At 40.2% G+C, this 19236-nt stretch overlaps 1 protein-coding gene across 1 annotated transcript; it reads right to left on the bottom strand.

Annotated features, from left to right (window-relative positions):
• Positions 1-5987: 5987 nt before the first annotated feature.
• On the bottom strand, positions 5988-18984 carry SFR1 (SWI5 dependent homologous recombination repair protein 1). The gene is made up of 4 exons (XM_089690230.1): positions 18895-18984; positions 13658-13775; positions 8758-9114; positions 5988-6776 (listed from the first exon to the last, which is right to left on the bottom strand). The coding sequence occupies exons 2-4, from the start codon at positions 13748-13750 to the stop codon at positions 6585-6587; spliced, it is 642 nt and encodes a 213-aa protein (XP_089546356.1). The 5' UTR covers positions 13751-13775; positions 18895-18984; the 3' UTR covers positions 5988-6584.
• Between the last annotated feature and the right edge of the window lie 252 nt (positions 18985-19236).

Genomic DNA, 19236 nt, shown 5'->3' with positions numbered 1-19236 from the left:
ATAAACTAACAATTGCGCGGTCATGCAATACTGTACATAAATGAAATCTATGTCCTTTTTTCACACAAAAAGTGCTTTCTTTTGGTGGTATTTGATCACCTCTGGGGGGTTTTTGTGCTATAAATTTTGAAAAAAAAGATGTTTTCTCATTTCTGTAATAAAAAAAATCCAAAAACCTCAAATTTCATCATAAATTTAGGCCAAAATGTATTTTGCTACATGTCTTAGGTAAAAAAAAAATCACAATGACTGAATATGAATTGGTTTGTGTGAAAGTTATAGCATCTTCAAACTATGGTATAGATAGTGGAATTTACAGCTTTTACTTTGACTGCCCATCACATTTCTTGAAGTGCTAATACCAGGAATCACACACACACACATATATATATATATATATATATACACACACATACATGCGATTTTGCACACCTGTACCAACCTGTAGCAGTATTTCTGCTATAGGGTGGACAGGAAGCAGTTAGTTTTTTTTTCTTTACTTTCTCCTGGGAATTCTAACAACACTCACTCACTGTAATGTATCTATGAAGAAGTAGCATTGGCAGCCTAAGACAGAAAGTGTAACAGGACTTCAGAACACCTCCCCCTCTCATCTTCATAACATGGGGGCTATATGTTCTGCAGTCCACAGACAGAACTGGAAGCAAAGCTAACTTATCAAACAAAAATAACAAAAACACTTTCAACAGTATATCTAAAAAAATAAGTCAAGTTCAATGTTAGGGTTTACATACTAATAGCAAATACCCACACATTCCAATTCTCATGTCTTCCTGATGATGGGCATACAAGTTTTTACAAGTTGTAGCAGAGCTTTAGCGCATAGCATTAGCTCATTCTCAAGTTTACAACCAAACAGTACCAACCAAATAGCATTAAACTATCTTTCATTAGGGTTCTGAAAGAGTGTTTATATTTAAACACAAAGCCTTAGGCAATGTAAGCTTTACGTAAAATAAGATGATGCCATTCAACGAGAGCTGAACTGTATGGTGAAAGCTGACAACAGAGCACAAAACACGGCAGCTCAGTGGCCTGAAACATATAACCAACCTGAAACACTTTCTGTAACATTTTGATTTTAGTTTTTTATCACCCATTTGCTACTCTCTATTACCAACTGGCATGCTATGTTGTCACAGTGTTGCCACTTGCAATCCATACACAACTGACTTTCAGTCATCTCTGCCTGTTGCTGCTTTTACATTTTATGTCAGCCCTCCATAATAGCCCTTCTATGCTTTAATGTGTTATTATTTCACTTTTTAAAGATGATGGTTTTCTCTGTCACTGATACCTTACTAACTGTGGTTACTGAACTTTTAACTGCCAACTAATTTGCTAATTACTGGAGATAATTTTTTTAATGGTATTGATTATTCTGGGATTATTGGAGTTTTAAATGTATAATTTTTTCCAAAGTGTATGTAAACCCCAATAATGAATGTCTCATATTTGCTCTCTTTGGCCTCGTGCATACAGTTTGAGGCTAAAAGCTTGTTGTAGAGTAAAATACTTGTTGTTGTTCCCCACACAGGAAGCTGCAGTAGGGTCGTGAAGTTAGCCATAAAAGTGAACCCCCACATTCAGGAAATATGTTATCATAAGCTTCAGCATGTGTTTAAAGCAGAGTTCCACCTGAAAAAAAATAAATAAAAGTCAGCAACTACAAAAACTGTGGCTGCTAACTTTTAAAATACAGACACTTACCTGTCCTGGGATCCAGCGGTGTCCTCACCACCACTGGTTTCACCAGCCGTCTTCTCTCCCTGGCACCAGCATCTTCAGTGTGGGCACCCGGCTGTGACAGCTTGTGGCTTCATGTGCGAGAAGTGCTGCGCTTTGTGAATGGCCCGTAGTCTTCTGGGACCTGTCACGTGTCCCAGAAGACTATGGGGAAGGAGGGAGGACAACGTCCGCTTCCAATTGCCTAGGCAATCGCAGAGGAAGTGGGAGCTGGTACCTGTCAAATTTGGGTACCTGCTCCCCAAAGGTGCCAATCCTTAATGAGATGCAGGGGACAAAGGCTAAAGCAGAACTTCCCCTTTTAGGTGGAGCTGTGCTTTAAGTCCATGTACAAAAGCATTGATGTATGCTTTAATGTGGCCGTGTACAGCCATTCACTTCTATGGGCAGCTGCATAAGTCACCTGCATAAGTCACCTGCAACTCTCTGGACAGGAAAAAAACAATAGGTTTTTACTCTAGAAAATATTTAAGCCTCAAACCGTTCATGTGCATTAGGCCTTTGGGTCTGTTAAGCATGCCATTGACAGACTTTTATTATAAGTGTTCAAGAAGTGCAAAAATGATGTGCTGATCATGTCAGAAATTCAGCGTTCCAGTGTCTTGTGCCATTTCATGAATAGTAATTAGCCCTCCCAGTTCTTATCTTAGAACTACAGAACGATTAGCATTTATGTTGTAGAAACTGTTCAGCAGTTTAGCTAAATAAAACTGGGTAAAACTGTCAAATATCAGTCAACAAACCGCAAAACCGGTCATAAGAGGGAAGTGTACTTCTTTTAATTAAACAGGAACTCTTTCTGTGTTTTTTTTTTTATTAACCAGGGTTGCTCTTTTATTGAAGTGGTATGAGATAACCCCTTTTTCTGTACTTGCAGGGTCTTCAAGTGGCTAGAACACAGAGAAATGTGCATGTACTGCAGAGATGTACTTCACATTTATTTTTTTCCCTTACCTCGAAATCTATACTTGTCCTGACCTAATTATACCTGGCAAAGGTCCCAAAACATCTACAGAATAAAAGCAATGAGGCAACAAGAAGTCTCTTAACCAGTTCCAGCTGGCCATACACATATATGCAGCTTCTCAGTGGGGGGCTTTAAATGTCCAATGGCTGCATATCTGTGTCCCTATGTAAACATTTTCTGTGCTGAGAGCACGTACCCTGCGCTTTCCCAACACAGTAACCAGCAGGTAACAGACATCTTCCGATACAGGGGAAGAAAAAAAAAAAAAAAAAAAAAAAAAAAAAAGAGTGCAGAAAGAGAGAGTGGATAGGAAAAAGAGGAAAGCAATGAGCAAAAGAAGGAAGAGAGTATGTTTTGAAAAAAGGCAGAAAAAGAGAGGGAGAGAGAAAAGAAAGCAGCAGAAAGGAAAAAGAATGGGGGGAGAGAATAAGAAGAAAAAAGGAGAGAGAGAGCGCAAGAAGAGAGAGAGCGCAAGGAGAGCGAGAGAGCGCACAAAGAGCGCAAGGAGAGAGAGAGCTAGGAGAGAGAGCGCGCGCGCGAGCTAGGAGAGAGCGAGAGCGCGAGAGAGCAAGGAGAGGGGGGAGAGCGCAAGGAGAGAGAGCAAGGAAACCACAGAAACTGTAGTGATGAAATCTAATGATCATTTTAGCAGGAACACTGTCTGCATAAGATATGTACATTTTTTCCCACACTTGAATGGGTTTTCCCCAACAAACATACAAGCAGGTTACTAATGCTCCATCCAGTGGGGCCGCATTGTGTGACAGTTTGAAAGCTCAGTGGTTCATCATACTTTGTATTTTGCTTTAAACCTAAAAAGCTTAGGTGCCACATGTATAGTTATAGTCAGGAATAAAAAAAAAAAAAAAAAAAAAAAAGGAACTACAGTAATTTCAGTTAAATAGCAGTGGGATTACAAAAATGCAAAATATTACTTCATAAAATGCAAGAAAAATGTGACTACACACTGTTAAGTATTTGCCTGGAGTAGAAATACTAAACTCTGGTTTTAACTTGATATTTTTTCTTAAAGGTCTAAGGAAAACTATTTGCTCAGGGGCTTTTTTTCTTCATAGAAAACATGTGAATCTGTCCCATAATTCCCATATTCTTTAAATAAGGAACAATTTTTAATTTAAACTTTTTTTTTATACCTTTATAAATGTTTATTTTCCAAATGTGGATCTGGTCCAATTCCTACATGACTTATTGCCCACTCTCCTAAATTTTGTTAAAGGGAGTCTGGTTTTTGGCAGGGACCTCAACTTTGCTATGGATTCCCTATTGGATGTCTCTCGGGGTTCTTCCCATCTCTCTCATGCACGTCTTAGACGTTTGAAGGGTGACCTTCAGCTTTTCTGCTTAGTCGACCCGTGGCACTTGCTGAACCCCCAGTGTTGTGATTATTAGTTTTTTTCGCCTGTCCATCATACTTATTTACACCTGGAGTACCTTCTGATCTCTCATCTGGCACTTCCTTCTGTGGTCTCCAAGCAGATTGATGTTATTTCTTACTCTGACCGCTCTCCGGTCCATTTTACCCTCAGGTTGGATTCGTCAACCCGTGTTCCTCCTTCCTGGAGGTTGAATGAGACCCTTCTCCAATCTTCAGATACTTGTGCCGCCCTGTGGACCGCCCTTGTGGAGTACTTTGTGCTCAATAACGACTCGGTAGATAACCCTCTTATGGTATGGGAAGCCCACAAACCGGTGGTTCGGGGCCTTTTGATTTGTGTTGGTGCACATCTCAAGCAGGAGCGTTCTCGCCAGATTGACAGCCTTCTGCAGGATTTGAGCAGGCTTGAGTGCTCTCACAAAGCGTCCTCGGCGTTGGCCACTTATCTTAAACTGTCTCGAGCTCATGCGGTCTCTTCTCTACCTTAAGATGAAGCAAAAACTGGCATGGGCTCGTCCCTCTATGTATGAATTCTCGAGTAAGCCGGGCACTTTGCTGGCGTGGTCTCTCAGAGGCCCTCAAACTTATATTCTGCACATCCAAACCCCCTCGGGACAGAAATTGACGGCTGCTGATATGGCTACTGAATTCCATAGATTCTATCGTAACTTATACAACTTAGGTCCCTCCTCTGCAGATAGCAATACACAGCAAACAGAGCATGTGCAGAGTGACTCCACAGATATGTCTTATCAGGAGATAAGAGGGGGACACTGGAAGAAGGGGAGGATCAGATAAGTCAGGATAAAACAGCGATTTTACACAATTCAGAGGATTAATCCCTTAGGTTCCACAGTGAGTATAACAAGCATGCTTTGCTGCATATACAGACTGATTTTGCTGTTGTGGGTTTAGTAAGACTTTAACAGAGTGGCTGAAGAGCAAAGAAAAGGTAAGTATGTGCTGCTACGTAGGGGGGGCACAAGATGTGCCAGTTGCATTACTCTGCATGTTCACTTTGAGATCTGCAAGGAGTGCATACATACAAATCTTTCTTGTTAAGCCACATAATTTGGTTTTGCCATCTTTATCCTTTTTAAAAAATATTAAAATTTAATTTAAAGTGGTTGTATACCCTTTCATATACCCAATGAAGGTGACCGGCCTCAGGTGATACTCCAGATGAAACACATCTTTCTATATAAAACTTGTACCCGTTTATCTGCAGTCTTCCCTTTTCTACAGCAGTTCAAAGTGCTAAATTTATATAGGATCTCTAAGCTGAAGTTACATCAATGGAGAGAGCTCCAAAAGCTGATTAAAAGAAAGGGACACATCCCCCTTCACACAGCAACAGAGCTGAGGCTGTCAATCTGCTGGAGGTCTCTCCCCTGTCAAGCTTCTCAGAAGTGACTCATGCTGATAGAGCAGTGAGGTAGCAGACAGAAATGACACTCTGGACTGAGGCAAATACACACTATAGAGGGATATGATGTGTTCATATTTTATGTCTGAGGTTTACAACCACTTTAAAGAATCACTGAAAATGAATGCCTCTGTTTCTTCCTACTCCCTGCCCATCTGGCTATTTTATTTTTAATAATCAAAAGCTTGTACTTTTGAAAAACAGAACTACTAGCCAGATCACCAAGTGAAAATAATGCAAAGAAAACATAAGAAAGAAAACTAATACCACCATCACATCTAAGAATTGGTAAGCTGGAATATAATAAATGTTTTCTTTTGGGTTTAATACCGTTTTAAATACAAATGCACTTTTCCTGCAGCCATATATCTTGCACAAGATATCACACTATCATTTCTTATTGTATTTCACAATAATACCTAAGCTTAAGCCACTTTTTTCATTCACTTGTTTTTTTATTACTATCAAATCATATGAATTCATTTTTAAAGTATTCCTAATTTAACAAACACTAAAATATAATTTAACATTTCATGAAATAAATGGCAAGTCAAACCAAAAATAATATTTTGGTTTTATAAGACATCAAGTGGACAGAGTCAGCTGATGTTGCCTAGTATCACAAAACAATTCCTGGGGCATGGTCTCTACATCACAGCTCCTGCCAAAGTCCAGTTGCCCACTTCAACGTATTTCCACCTTGCATGTTACATTCTCTGTAATGTAAAAAAAAAAAAAAAAAAAAACTGTAAAATCCAAACAGGGAAAGTTAAGCCATCTAGTAACGGCCATGGCAGGTGTGCAGGTCTGAGAACTCAAACACACAGATCTTGCAACTCGAGTCCCTGAGAGACATAGGGAAATGCTGAGTGGTTTAATTCCCAAGTATATTCCAGACATTGAAATATGAGTTCCGACCTTTTAGCAGAAGGCAGTTTTGCCTGCAGAGAACTTAAAACTGTTCTTCCAAATAGCAAACGCATAAGTAAATCAGCAACAAAGAAAAAGGTCCCTCATACATTTTCTTGTCATGGTTCTTCAAAGTCTTCTTCTGTTCTGTTGTAGCAAAGTAATTTCTCATCCAGTCCATAACTTTCTATCAGATGCGTGAGACTACTCTTTTTATTCTCAGTAGATAAAGTTGTTTGAAGTTCATAGAGCAAAAGCTGACTACCTTTTCTCCATTTCTCTATTAATGACTGCAGTTCTGTCAGATTGTTCTATAATGGAAAAGAAAAAAAAACAAACATTCAAAAACACATTGGACATGTACATTGATTAAAAACAAAAACACACACACCACACAATAAACCTCTCTCATTGTGATCCTTTTCTAGACCACACTAGCCCATGGGCCGCATGCTGTCCAAGACGGCTATGAATGCGACCCAGCATAAAATTGTAAACCTACGTAAACACTGAATTTTTTTTAAAAAAAGGTTTCTAAATATTTGTTCTTATTTAACGAACACATGTGCCCAAAAAAAAAATCTCCCACTCTTTACAATCACGCCTTATTCATGTCATCAGTTTTCAGCAGCAACTATTTACGGATGAAGCACACGAAGGGCAAAATTAGAGGCAAAATATCTGATGATCACCTTGAGAACTGCTACTACATCCATCAAACTAGATGTTTGTTTATCATAAACAGGGTCAAATATCGCGCTAGTTTTTGGTTGCCCTCTTTTACAATAAAAAATATTTTTTAAAATTGAAGTTTTATTACTCATATTAGGTACAATGTCTACATCAGTGATCATTAACTTGTGATCTGCCTGACTTTTTCTGCTCACCAGCTATCCTTACTGTTAGTGTATTTTATGTGTGACCCAAGACAATGCCTCTTTTTCCAATGTGGCCTAGGAAAGTAAAAACATTGGACACCCCTGTTCTATATCCTTATCCCATTAAAGAAAAAAAAAGGCCTTTAAAAAATTAAAAAAAAAAAAAAAAATCCTCACTTTTTGATTACTTACTTATTTTAGTTCAAGAGAGATGTTATCATCAGCTCCTTTCAGATTCACTATGCTCGGCACCAGGGGGAGGATCCAGGGATGCAGCACAAGTCACATATGACGTGATTGCTATGTGGCAAAGGTGTGATCAAGGATGGATGATCTGCTGGGTCCACAGGCAGCTAAACACCAGAAACAGCAACACTCTGTGCTACTGGAGCATACAATCTGGATGATAAACTGCAGCCAGTCTGTGAGCACCCAAAGAACACTGTCCCTGGATGCAAACTGTCTGCGTCTAGGGTTGGTCCCTAATCATGTGTAACCGATTTTCACCAGCAGCCACCCCAGATCACTTGTCTGAATGAGCCCAACCACACGCTTGTCTATGTTCTACTCCTCTTCAGCTGGTAGCAATCTGGGATGAGAGCACATAAAAATGAATATCGACTCTCTCAAAAGGTGCTTTGGCTACCAAACACATTCCAACATAGAAAAAAATATTCCCTAATAAAGTGGAGTACAGGGAGTAACTCAGATGTTCTCACAACATCTGTCAGTGTGTGGATTACCAATAGCCTGTAATACACAAACTGTGTGTAATCATGTTACCAGCAGCAACCCAGTGGAGAGCAACTGTCTTTTATAAAGTCACAAAAAAAAGCCCTAAACATACGGATTGTCAAAGGCTGATTACACAACATCAGTATGAATTTGAAACTGCTAATGGGATTTAGAGCTGAACCAAACCTTATACAGGTTTACAGGCTCCTCTCCAGTACTGAAATAGCTCATTTTGGTTTCATTGCATACTGTGAGCTTCTCACAGTGTGTATTAGAAGCTGCAACAAGTCAGAAAGAGCCCACCTGGTTCCCTGGCTGGAGGACACCCAATATCTTCTATATATATATATATATATATATATATATATATATATATCTTCAATAGCCCCTCACTACCCAGTCTGACTTGTATTTCAGTTGTTTCAGTCATGGGGGCTCAGCATTACATGTGGGTGTTACCTAGGGCAGTTTGCTGTTTTTAGGAAGCCATGTACAGCCCCTCTCACCAGCCATGATCTGTCTGTCTATATTGCACAGGGTCCCAGTGATGACATAACTGTCAAAAAACAAGGTATGTAATGAAGACAAAAAAAGTTTTACTTAAAAATGTCATTATGTTAGTGAGAGCAGAAAGGAGGAACCAGGGAAGGCAAAAATAAAAAGGAAGGCTGCACATTACCTTAGAGCGATACAATTTAACCATATTTAATCTCCTTAGAATTTCTTCCTTCTCTTCAACTCGCTTTAGTAACCTCCTTTTCTCCTGCAGCAAATCTTGCTGGCTGGTATACCTAGGGGTGGTTGGTGTGGAAATTGAAGGCAGATAGTCTGAAACTCTGCAATCTGCAGATACAACAGTATGTTCGTGTGTTATGGAGCTTCCCTGAACATCCTGGGTAGGGGTGGGACTGCTGGCACACTGTGAAGGCATCTCACTCTCTCCACAATCAATTTTCAGCCGTTTGGCCACTGTACATGGTGAAGTGAAAGATCTTCGCATTTTCCTGAGCCTCTCTCGAAGAGAGGCGCTCATGGGCTATACAGCAAACACAAAACAATAAGTTAATACCACTCTGCATAACATTTGTCCACAGTTCTTGAAAAAAAACAGACAAAATATTTTCCAGTAACTATCTGTACACAGAAATACGTAAAAACATATTTGTGTACTTGAACGGCTTCCCGACCGCCCTATAGCAGAAATAAATACTGCCGGGTGCGCAAAATCACGTATATATACACACGGCCATCCAGAGCAGTGTGCTTACAGTGAAGCACACACACACCCCGCCCCCTAGTAAAACACTCCCAACACAGAGGTAACCCTTTGATAGCGATCCCAGATAGCGTCAGATTGACAGTCAGTACATCAGTAATCACATTTAACCCCTTGATTGTCAGGAACACACTCGGATACACAGTACACCTCCACTGCTAGTATAGCGTCTGAACGGATCAATATCTTTGATCAGATCAGCACTATACCAGCATTCACATTAGTATAGTGTCCCCAAAAATGCAGGATCAGCCTCGGCACCTGCATTTAGCCCCTACGCTTACCCCAACCCCCCCCCCCAGCAAGTGCAGCGTCAGTAGGTCACTGTCACTTGATACACTGCACACAAAACTGCAGTGTTCACAGAATCAGGCCTGATCTCTAGCGCTTGCTGGTAAATTTTGATGACTATCATATGCAGCAGAGAGCCAGTACTAGTGCCGCTCTACATTTTGGTGAACTGGCGAGCACCAGCAGTCTAGTACGTCCTGGTCTTTCACAAAACCAGCACTGCAGTATCACTTGGTGACATGGCAAGTCCCATATGTGCAGTACAAGCTGGTGCGGCGGCTAGCACAAGTATTGTTCCACAACCACCAAGCATTTGCACACAGGCCCGAAGAGCCCCTAGTATCCTTCCGGATGTGCTTGCAAATCCTAATTGGCAGCCCACAAATTCTGCCTCACCCGCACGTCCCCCATTCACTGCCCAACTCGGAATTCAGGTGGAAACAGCAAATTTAACTCCTCCCCTTGATTTTTTTGGAGCTGTTTTTCACGGAAGATCTGTATGCATTGATTGTGGATCAAAGCAATTTAATGCACAACAGTTTATCACCTCCAATCCACATTCAAACCTTGCCAGGCCAAAAAAATGGAAACCCATAACGGTTTCCGAATTTAAATTTTTTTTTTAGGGCCTAACCCTCAACATCGGCATTACTAAAAAAAAAATGAATTGCGGTTGTATTGGTCCACAGACCCAATTCATCATATGCCCACGTTCTCTGCTGCCATGGCCAGGCATAGATAAGAGAGTATAATGCGTTTTATGTATTTCAATGACAACACACTCTGTCATCCTCAGGGTGACCCTGAATTTGACCAGCTCCACAAAATTTGGCTCCTCATAAATCACCTTAACCAAAAATTTGCAGGTGTCTATACTCTCCAGCAAAACATCTTCTGACTGCCTTGCATTCAAACTATTTTTCCCCAGCAAGCGTGCCAGATATGGGCTCAAGATGTATAAGACCTGTGAGAGGGCAACAGGCTATACATATAAGTTTTGGATTTACAAGGCAAAAGATAGTCACGTGGAGCCCCCTGGATGCCCAGACTACATGGGGAGCAGTGGCAAGATAGTTTGGGACTTGGCGTCATCCTTTTTCCATATGGGGTACCACTTATACATGGACAATTTTTATTCAAGCATGCCACTATTTAGACATTTGTACAATTTTGGAAATAGTGTATGTGGCAACGTGCGACCTAATTGCCGGGGCTTCCCCCAACGGCTTGTAAATACCAGTCTTAGAAAGGGGGAAAGCCTGCTTGAGAAATGAGGATGTCATTCAGCTGCAGCACAGACTTGTTTATTCTGACAGCAATAGGATCTTGCTCTCAGATTATACATAAGTAGGTGTTTCCAGTGCTGTTGGATGAGATTTTTCATCCGCAGTTAAAAAAAAAAAAAAAAAGAAAAGAAAAAAAAGAAGACCATACATGCCGAAGCATGGGGACCTAAGGGGGCCAGTGGGTGGATGGCCCATATGCTTTGGCATATATATTTTAGGGACCATTTCATGTGTGTCCACCATTAGAAATGGGTGGATGCAGGGCGGTATATTCTAATGGTGGGCATACCACACACTTTTTCTGGCAGAGATTTCTCTTTTTTCCCCCCATTCAGCCCACAGGCTGCATTAAAAAAAAAAAAAAGGAACATAGCATATACACAACAAGGACCAGTGATTTAGAAAAAAAAAGCCTAAAAGAAAAACTGATGTAGCTGTCACATCTAATGATTAGTACGGTGTTATAGATTACATTTTTGGTTTGGGGTTTAATACCGCTTTAGAAAATGTTTACATTTGTTGCCGCTGTATTTACAAAAAAATAAAATATCAGTGTTATTTCCTTCAGTCCCTCCTCTAGCCAGCATTCATCTTGTTGTACCCAAGCGAAAGATGGCTAATCGCCTGGATCTGGCTTTCAAGTGATGCTGCTGGTCGGGTAACTGCCATGCTGACAACAGATCACAACTCTTGGACTGAAATTGTGATCATGTGCCAATGAGTGAAAGGTAGTTGTCTCAATGCACACATTCTCACTGAGACACTGTGGAATTTACCAAGACTGGAGTAGTCAGAATCTAGGCAGCTGTGCATGGCTACCAATTAGCAACTATCTTTCATTTTCAAAGCTTAACTGAACAAGCTGAAGATAGGAGCTGATTGGTTACTATGCACAGCTGCTTCAGATTCTGTCTGCTATAGTTTTAGTAAATTTCCCCCTATGTGTAGTTATAGACACCCAACTTATGACAGTTTTTTTTTACATTTATCCAGACAGCTGCACTCTGAAAACACCCCGGATGTTTCAGAGTGATGCTGTCCAGATGTTTAGATTTTTCATTGCATTCCGCTCGACAAACACACCGAGTGTGCGAGGGATGTGGAGGATTGTGCTAGCAGGCCAACTTGGAGCAGCATATTATTCAGCTTTTCTTCCATTGTTACAGGCTCATGGCACTGGGCTCCTACCAACCAGTGAGGCAAAGTGATGACAGGCCCTCCTAACACTACCATTTTTTTTTTTCTAGAAAAAACATGGAAAAGCTAATTTCCAGTTCTTACATAAGAACCCTAATATCCATGTGTGTTCAATCAGCACCATGTGTTTAGCAACAGTTTGCAATTTATGATGCGTGACCCTTAAACTTCCAAAGCTATTTTTTTTTTTTAAGATTGCTAACATAGTGTATTTGTTAGTCAGTATTTGAAAACTGAAGTCTGCCTCGAGGTCTTGTCAAATCATTGCCTAGGGCCCCAGAAAACAGAAAAAAGATAATTGTTTCAGTATGTGAAATGCAGCAGTGAAGTGACTCATTTATGAAACTCTTACGATCATGAAATAAAACATGTATGTAGCTGTACAAAAGTTACACAGATACTTCTGGATTTAGTCAAGGTAGTTTATCAAACAAAAGGGGCAATGATTTCTGCCCCCTCTCCTACCCTACAGCCCTCTCATGATCATATATTTTACTAAAGATTTATGAGTTAGAAAGAAAAAATGTGAACAACACTATTCTACTATGATTGAACGTCTAATATATGGTGTTATAATGTTTTACAACATACAATGTACAGTATGTTCCCCAATAAATAAAATTAATGAGAGCTGAAAGTTTTCATAATCTGTCTTTTGCTAGTAGTTCTCAGGAAAATCCTATGCTCTATATAAATTTATTTCCTGGGCACACTGTGGTAAAATATATGTAAAGCCAAAATGTTTTTGTTTTTTTTTTTTTAATTAGGTAGGGAAGCATTAAAACCCCAATCAGATTTTCTTTGCCATCTATGTCTCACTGGAGGGATTCTCCTTCACTTCCTGTCTCATAGACACAACAGAAAGTGGGGAAGTCTTTGGTAGGACAGTTTTCACCAGGAACAGGTTCCCATATTGGAAAAATTCCTTTACATTCTTGTTCTAGTGACAAATGAAAATTTTGGCAGATCTTCATTCTCTTCAAGTGTCACAAAAACAGTGCATTTTCTATCATTTTCAGACCGAGTGACAGTAGTCCAATAGAGAGGGTGAATCTCTGTAGCAAGGTCACAGCCAGTAATAAAAACCTGACAGTTTCTAACCCCACACCACTCCAAAAAAAAATAGTTTTAGCTTTAGATAAGATTTATCCTTAACTTAGTAGATAAAAGATCCTTCCAGTGGAAGCCTCAGTTTTTCTTGAATGCTGTATCCACACAATGCAACTTCAAAGTGCCTTCTCTGTACCCCTGGACCTACTAAGTGGTTCTAACTCACTTCAAAGTTCGCAATACAGAATGCATCCCATAGTGCAATTTGGTTGTTTCTGTGACCAACTGGGAGGCACCAGAATTGCTTCGTAGGGTGCAAAGTAGAGTACTCCATGTTCCTTGCATGGCTTCTGGGGGGCACAGCAGTCTCCACAAGTACCAGACAGTGCCAACCAATGTGGAGGGTACTTTACTAAATTTCCCTGAGTACGGGTACACTTTAAAAGAAGGATTTCCAACACAAATTAAAAGTTACTTACTTGTTTAGCAGGTATATTGTTTTGAGGATCTGGGGAGCCAAGATACTTTGAAGGATTTTTGAGGTTTGGGGATTCTGTGGAAGGCAAGTCCATTGCTGCTTGAATCCAAGCTTTCTTGCTATAAATAGAAGATAAGAAATAAACAGAATTTAAATTAACATTCTTAAAGAGTAACTCCATTTTTGTTGAGGAAAAAAAAAAAAAATTCCTCTGGGTGATCTATGCACATAGCAGGGATTTTAACAAACTTTGATGCAGAGTCCTATCTGTTGTAATTCTGTCTATGTGTAGAGTGAATCTGTACCAGAGTGATTTTATTATTATCAGTCAGCTGCTACACCTGCGGGGTTCCAGTGAGGAAAGTTGCAAGGTCTGCATCCCTTTAGACATGATTTCCTTTTGGGAGTATCTCAACAAAAATTATTTTTTTATTGCAGGGAATGCCTAAAAACTGACTTGTATCCCAATGCAGACTTCTGGGAAAATCAATGAGCCAATCACACAAGCAGGAAATTACATTTATGGGGGGAATTCTGCACACCATCTGTGTACATATTTAATTTTACAGAAAAATTACAGTGCTGCAGATTGAGAAGAAAACATACATTTTAATAACATTCAATTACAATATGACTTGTGTAACAATTGTGCATGCTACATTTTTTTCTCTTTTATTTGCTATTTTTTTCCCATAAATGTGGAGTTACCATTTAAAATAAAACGTTGGCCATACACTGAGCAGATTTTGGCTAGTTTATGATGAACTGGACAAAATTCAAGCCATGGGTTGTCCAGTTAGCACCACTCAGCCTGTCATCCTTTGCATGAAAAAGGAAAGCAAAAATTGCCAGCCCACCAAAAAGTGACTAGAGCAACAAGCTGCAGCCACTGTTTGAGTATTCATGGGTGCCAACAGTCAGAATACAATATCTGGCAGAAGAGATTCCGTCATCAATGCCCTTTAACATGGATGGGGGTATCAATAGATTTCCTTCATTCAGCCTGCGGGGCTAAATGAGAGAAATATAAAAGTGTATGACCATGTCACACTAGTCAAAATGTTTGTATAGGTTCTAACAGCCACGTACCTGAGAACGAAGACCAGGACCACCTGTGATTCTGATGTGTATACTGACATGTAAAAAAAATAATGCATTCTGTATGCAGGCCACACACTAGTGCTGAAACAAATAATCGATTATAAAAATAGTTAACTATTTTCATAATTGATTAGTTGGTCAGCTTATTAGTTAGCCTGCATACAGAATGCATTTTTTTTTTTTCATGTCAGTATACACGGTGCAGCACACATACAGCTTATTACACTGTCCATACAGGTCAGTAAGTGTATGAGAACTTGTGAATGTGTGAGGAGCAATGCCCTCATGGGACATGTAGTTCTGGACAGGAAAAGGAAGTGAGTGATTCTAAGGGCAGACCTTTTTTTTTTTTTTACCTTGCTATAGGGGCACTCTGAAGTCAGGAGGAGCCAGAAGTGCCAGTGGAGGACCCCAGAAGAGAAGAATCAGAGCTGGTCTGTTCAAAAACACTGCACAGTGCACGTAAGTATGACAATTTTGTAGTTAAAAAAAAATCCAAGGTTTACAATCACTTTTTGGGCTCTGTGCAGATCAACATTTGAACCCAGAGAAGCTGGAGGTAATAGAAGGCATTACAACTAAATATAAAACAAAATTTACCAGTATTGTGCATTAGATTTTAAAGTATTATATCCATGCAAAAAAAGTCTCAGACTTTAGTACTACTTTAATATAAAAGATTTATATCTCACCCCCCTTCATGTCTGACTCCCAGTTAAAATACCCTGTACATCCTACCTGAGGGAATATTTATATATGTTATACATTATACCTTTCACAGTATAAATTACCCCCTTAGAGTAGTGATTTATCTGCTGCTTTCGTACTATAAAGGGCATTTTTTTGTTTGTTTTTTTTACCCCATCATGACAGATGCTGAGAAAAAAAAAAAACATGCTGCTGCTACTAAATGTCTTATGTTGGCCATACACGTATGGACTTTCTGAGAATACAAAAAAATCTTTGTACTTTTGACCAATGGGCAAATGTCGTTCGAAAGTTTCACTTGCTTTTTTTGCATGAATCTGTCATGCATAATATTACGGTATATCACAGTCCTGTCTGGAAATTGGCAAAACAACATTTCAGGTCTTTTTACTTTTTTTTCCCCTTTGAATAAAAATTTTGATCTCCGAGTCTGATATGTACCAGATTCAACCTCTAATAGTATGTACAGTTTATCTCTACTGTCTGTTATTCTCAGAGTGGATCAGATATTTTGCTCCCCAACCATATAGCTGGTTATTTACCACAGCATATACTGTAGATATTCAAGAATAAATTGTATTTTTTGAAACTTTGCATATTAACTAAATTATACATCAAACATTTGTTTTTTTATTCGATCAAAACAATAATCAGCCAACTTATTGATTATGAAAATAATCTTTAGTTGCAGCCCTACCCCACACTATCATCTTCCACACTTATGTCAGTTGGGAGCTGGCTGTCTATTCCAAATTTTTGCAGCTGCCCCCTGATGACAAGCATGACCCCAAAATCAGGGGGCCAGCTGCAGGAACCAGAAAAAGACAGCCACCAACCCCCTTTTAATGCGTTGCAGCACATGCACTGCACAGAACCCCAAGGCCTCATGGGATGTGTGATTACGCAACATCACTTAGGTGAGAATCCCAGAAGTGCGGGGAGGGGGTCCCCAAAAAAGGCAATACATAAATAAATAATACATGTGCAATTGTGGAAGAGGAGGGAGGTGGGACTGAAATGATGGAAAGGGGTGGGGAGGGTAAAGGTCTGCTTTAAAGAAGCAGGGCCAAAACTCTTTTGGCCCTACGTCCCCTGTAGGTCACAGGAGTATACTTAGTTCTGCATTACTGTAATCCACATTTAGCAAACAGCAGGATAAATCCCACATCATTCAGCTGTTTCAAACTCTGTAGAGATCCCAACTTTAATATCGGGATCCATCCAGATGCCTGAACTGGCCGTTGGCTCAGCCTCTCAGCATATTGCTGAGAGCCTGAACCAGCCAATACTACCCCCTCCACAGCCCAGGGATCCAGTGAACAATTAAGAGGTAGAGCAGAGACCGGCTCTCTGCTCACTGAAGACTCAGAACTAAGTGATTAGTGGTCTTTGACCGCTTACTCCTCGGGGTAGAGGTGGTAGGAGCCAGATGCAGTGTTGGATCGATGCATCCACCCACACTTCTCTATGAAAGGCTAATTCCACCTTTTAGATCTATATTTAGAATCTAAAGTTGGCCACAGGTGGTTTGAATCTCAGCTGGTTCCGCAGGGACTGGCCGAGAATTGAACCATGTATGGGCATGCTGATTGTAACCAAGTTGATCAATTGATCAACTTGGGTACAAATAGCCTGTCAGGTTTTACATATGATTATTTTATAGCCGCTATCAGCATTTACTATGTTCTTCCAGCAGGGATGGCTCCCCTTTGCCACCCCCCGTCTCTGCCAGGAGAATACAATGGCTCTGCAGGAGGGATTCCCCCATCAACACTGACTGTGTTGATAGGGGAATCAAGCGATCTTCTAAAGAAAATTGCTATGGCCAGCTTTAAATGCAACAAGGTTGTGATAAGATGCAAACTTCTCCCCCACTCTCACACTGCTCACTCTGACAGCATGCAAAGGTTTTTCTCTCTCGCAGCAACTGTCACTTTTGTGAGGATGTGCAGCACAGCCACATTATTTCTGTGAATGAATAAACTACAAGTCTTGTCTGCCACTGCAGCAGGTGGACTTGTAGTTCTCAATGGAATCCAAGTGAATCCGAACACCTCTGTGCCTGCCTCCCTGGTGGTGATCTCTGCACTTGTAGTCCATTGACACTTCCTCCAGATCTCTAACTGAAAGGCAGTAAGGTATGGACAGAGCTGGATAGGGTTGCGTTCAGCGCCCTACCCACGCTGCCATTGGTGGCTACAGCTGTGGATCACTGGGTCCCAGATGGAGATTCTCCGCCAGCACCCGGCAATCGCTGAAGAACACTGACAGGAGAGTGGTCTGTATGTAAACAATACAGATCTCTCACCTGTCAGCACACTGCTTTGTATGGCTCTGCATAGCAGAGCCATACAAAGCTGCATGCTTACATAGTAAAACAGCACATAAAGTGAAACACAGTTAACCCTATGATGGCCCTAAATGTTAACCCTTTCCTGCCCAGTGTCATTAGTTCTAGCTTTTTATTAGCACTGATCACTGTATTAGTGTCACTGGGGATGTCAGTGGCAGTTCCCCCCCCCAGTCCCACTATAAAGTTGCTGATCACTGCCATTACTAGTATAAAAAAAAATTCCAGTATCTATACCGTTATTTGTAGATGCTATAACTTTCACGTAAATCAATTCATTTACACCTATTGGAATTTTTTTTAGCAGACATGTCACAGAATACATTTTGGCCTAAATTTATGACAAAATATTTTTAAAATTTTGTTACTGGACATGTTTTATAGCACAAAGTAAAAAATGTTTGTTTGTTTTTTTTCAAAATTGCCAGTCTTTTTTTGTTTATAGCACAAACAAAAAAACAAACACAGAGGTGATCAAATACCACCAAAAGAAAGCTCCATTATAGGGGGGGAAAAAAAGGACATAAATGTAATTTGGGTGCAGCATTGCATGACAGCGCAATTGTCAGTTAAAGTAACGCAGCGCAAAAAATGGCCTGGTCAGGAAGGGGGGTAAATCCTTTGGAGGGCAAGTGGTTAAATTAGCCTCAGAATCATTTAATGTGTTCGGTTTTAAAGGAATGAGGTGGCAACCCTAGAGCTGGAGAAAGAGTCTGCAGGAGTCTGTGTATTGCAACTTAATGTGCGTGCAATGCTTTGCAAGTTCATTTGCAAAAAAAAAAAAAATTTATTACTAACAATATAAATATTTATTTTTTGCAAAAGTATTCAAACTGAACCCAGATATACTAACACTCACTTTGTAAGTAATCAGCATCTCCAACTAAACCAATCCCTATATGCAATATATATATAGGTTTAGTTGGAGATGCTGCTTACAAAGTGAGTGTTAGTATATCTGGGTTCACTTTGAATGCTTTTGCAAATTTATAAATATATATATATATATATAAATATATACACACAGTATACTCCCAGACTGACTCAAACCAATAATAACACACAACACAGTCTATCACCTCCTTGTTATTATTAGTATTCCTCCACAGCTCCCACCATCTCCTTCCTCCGTGTGCTCTGTCTGCTCACACTTCCTGGTTGTGTGCTGCTGGTCACATGACCCAGCTTCTTCCAATCAGCATCTACTAAAGCTGTAGAGTGAGAAATCAGGCTCACTTCGGCGTAGAAAGCAATCAGCTTCCAAGTTGTATTGGTAAAGTGTAACTGAAGAAGCTGAGGTTAGAAGCTGATTGGTTTCCATGGAGAAGTGAGCCTGATTGTGCACTCTCCAGCTTTCCTCAGTAAACCCCACAGATAGTTGTTTCCTTTGTATCCTGTGCAGACCAAAACACTGCCTTGAG

The sequence above is a fragment of the Staurois parvus genome, unplaced genomic scaffold (assembly GCF_062004578.1).
Source record: "Staurois parvus isolate SC_StPar_1 unplaced genomic scaffold, SC_StPar_1.0 ptg000525l, whole genome shotgun sequence".
Taxonomy (NCBI): Eukaryota; Metazoa; Chordata; class Amphibia; order Anura; family Ranidae; genus Staurois; species Staurois parvus.
The sequence above is the reverse complement of the archived record's forward strand: the minus strand, read 5'-3'. Positions and strand labels throughout refer to the sequence as shown.

Coding starts and splice junctions, on each gene's coding strand:
- SFR1 (XM_089690230.1), bottom strand. CDS start 13,750: ATGGACTTGCCTTCCACAGAATCCCCAAACCTCAAAAATCCTTCAAAG. Junction 9,115..13,657: donor ACAATATACCTGCTAAACAA/GTAAGTAACTTT, acceptor TTTGCTGTATAG/CCCATGAGCGCCTCTCTTCG. Junction 6,777..8,757: donor TTAAATTGTATCGCTCTAAG/GTAATGTGCAGC, acceptor TTTCCATTATAG/AACAATCTGACAGAACTGCA.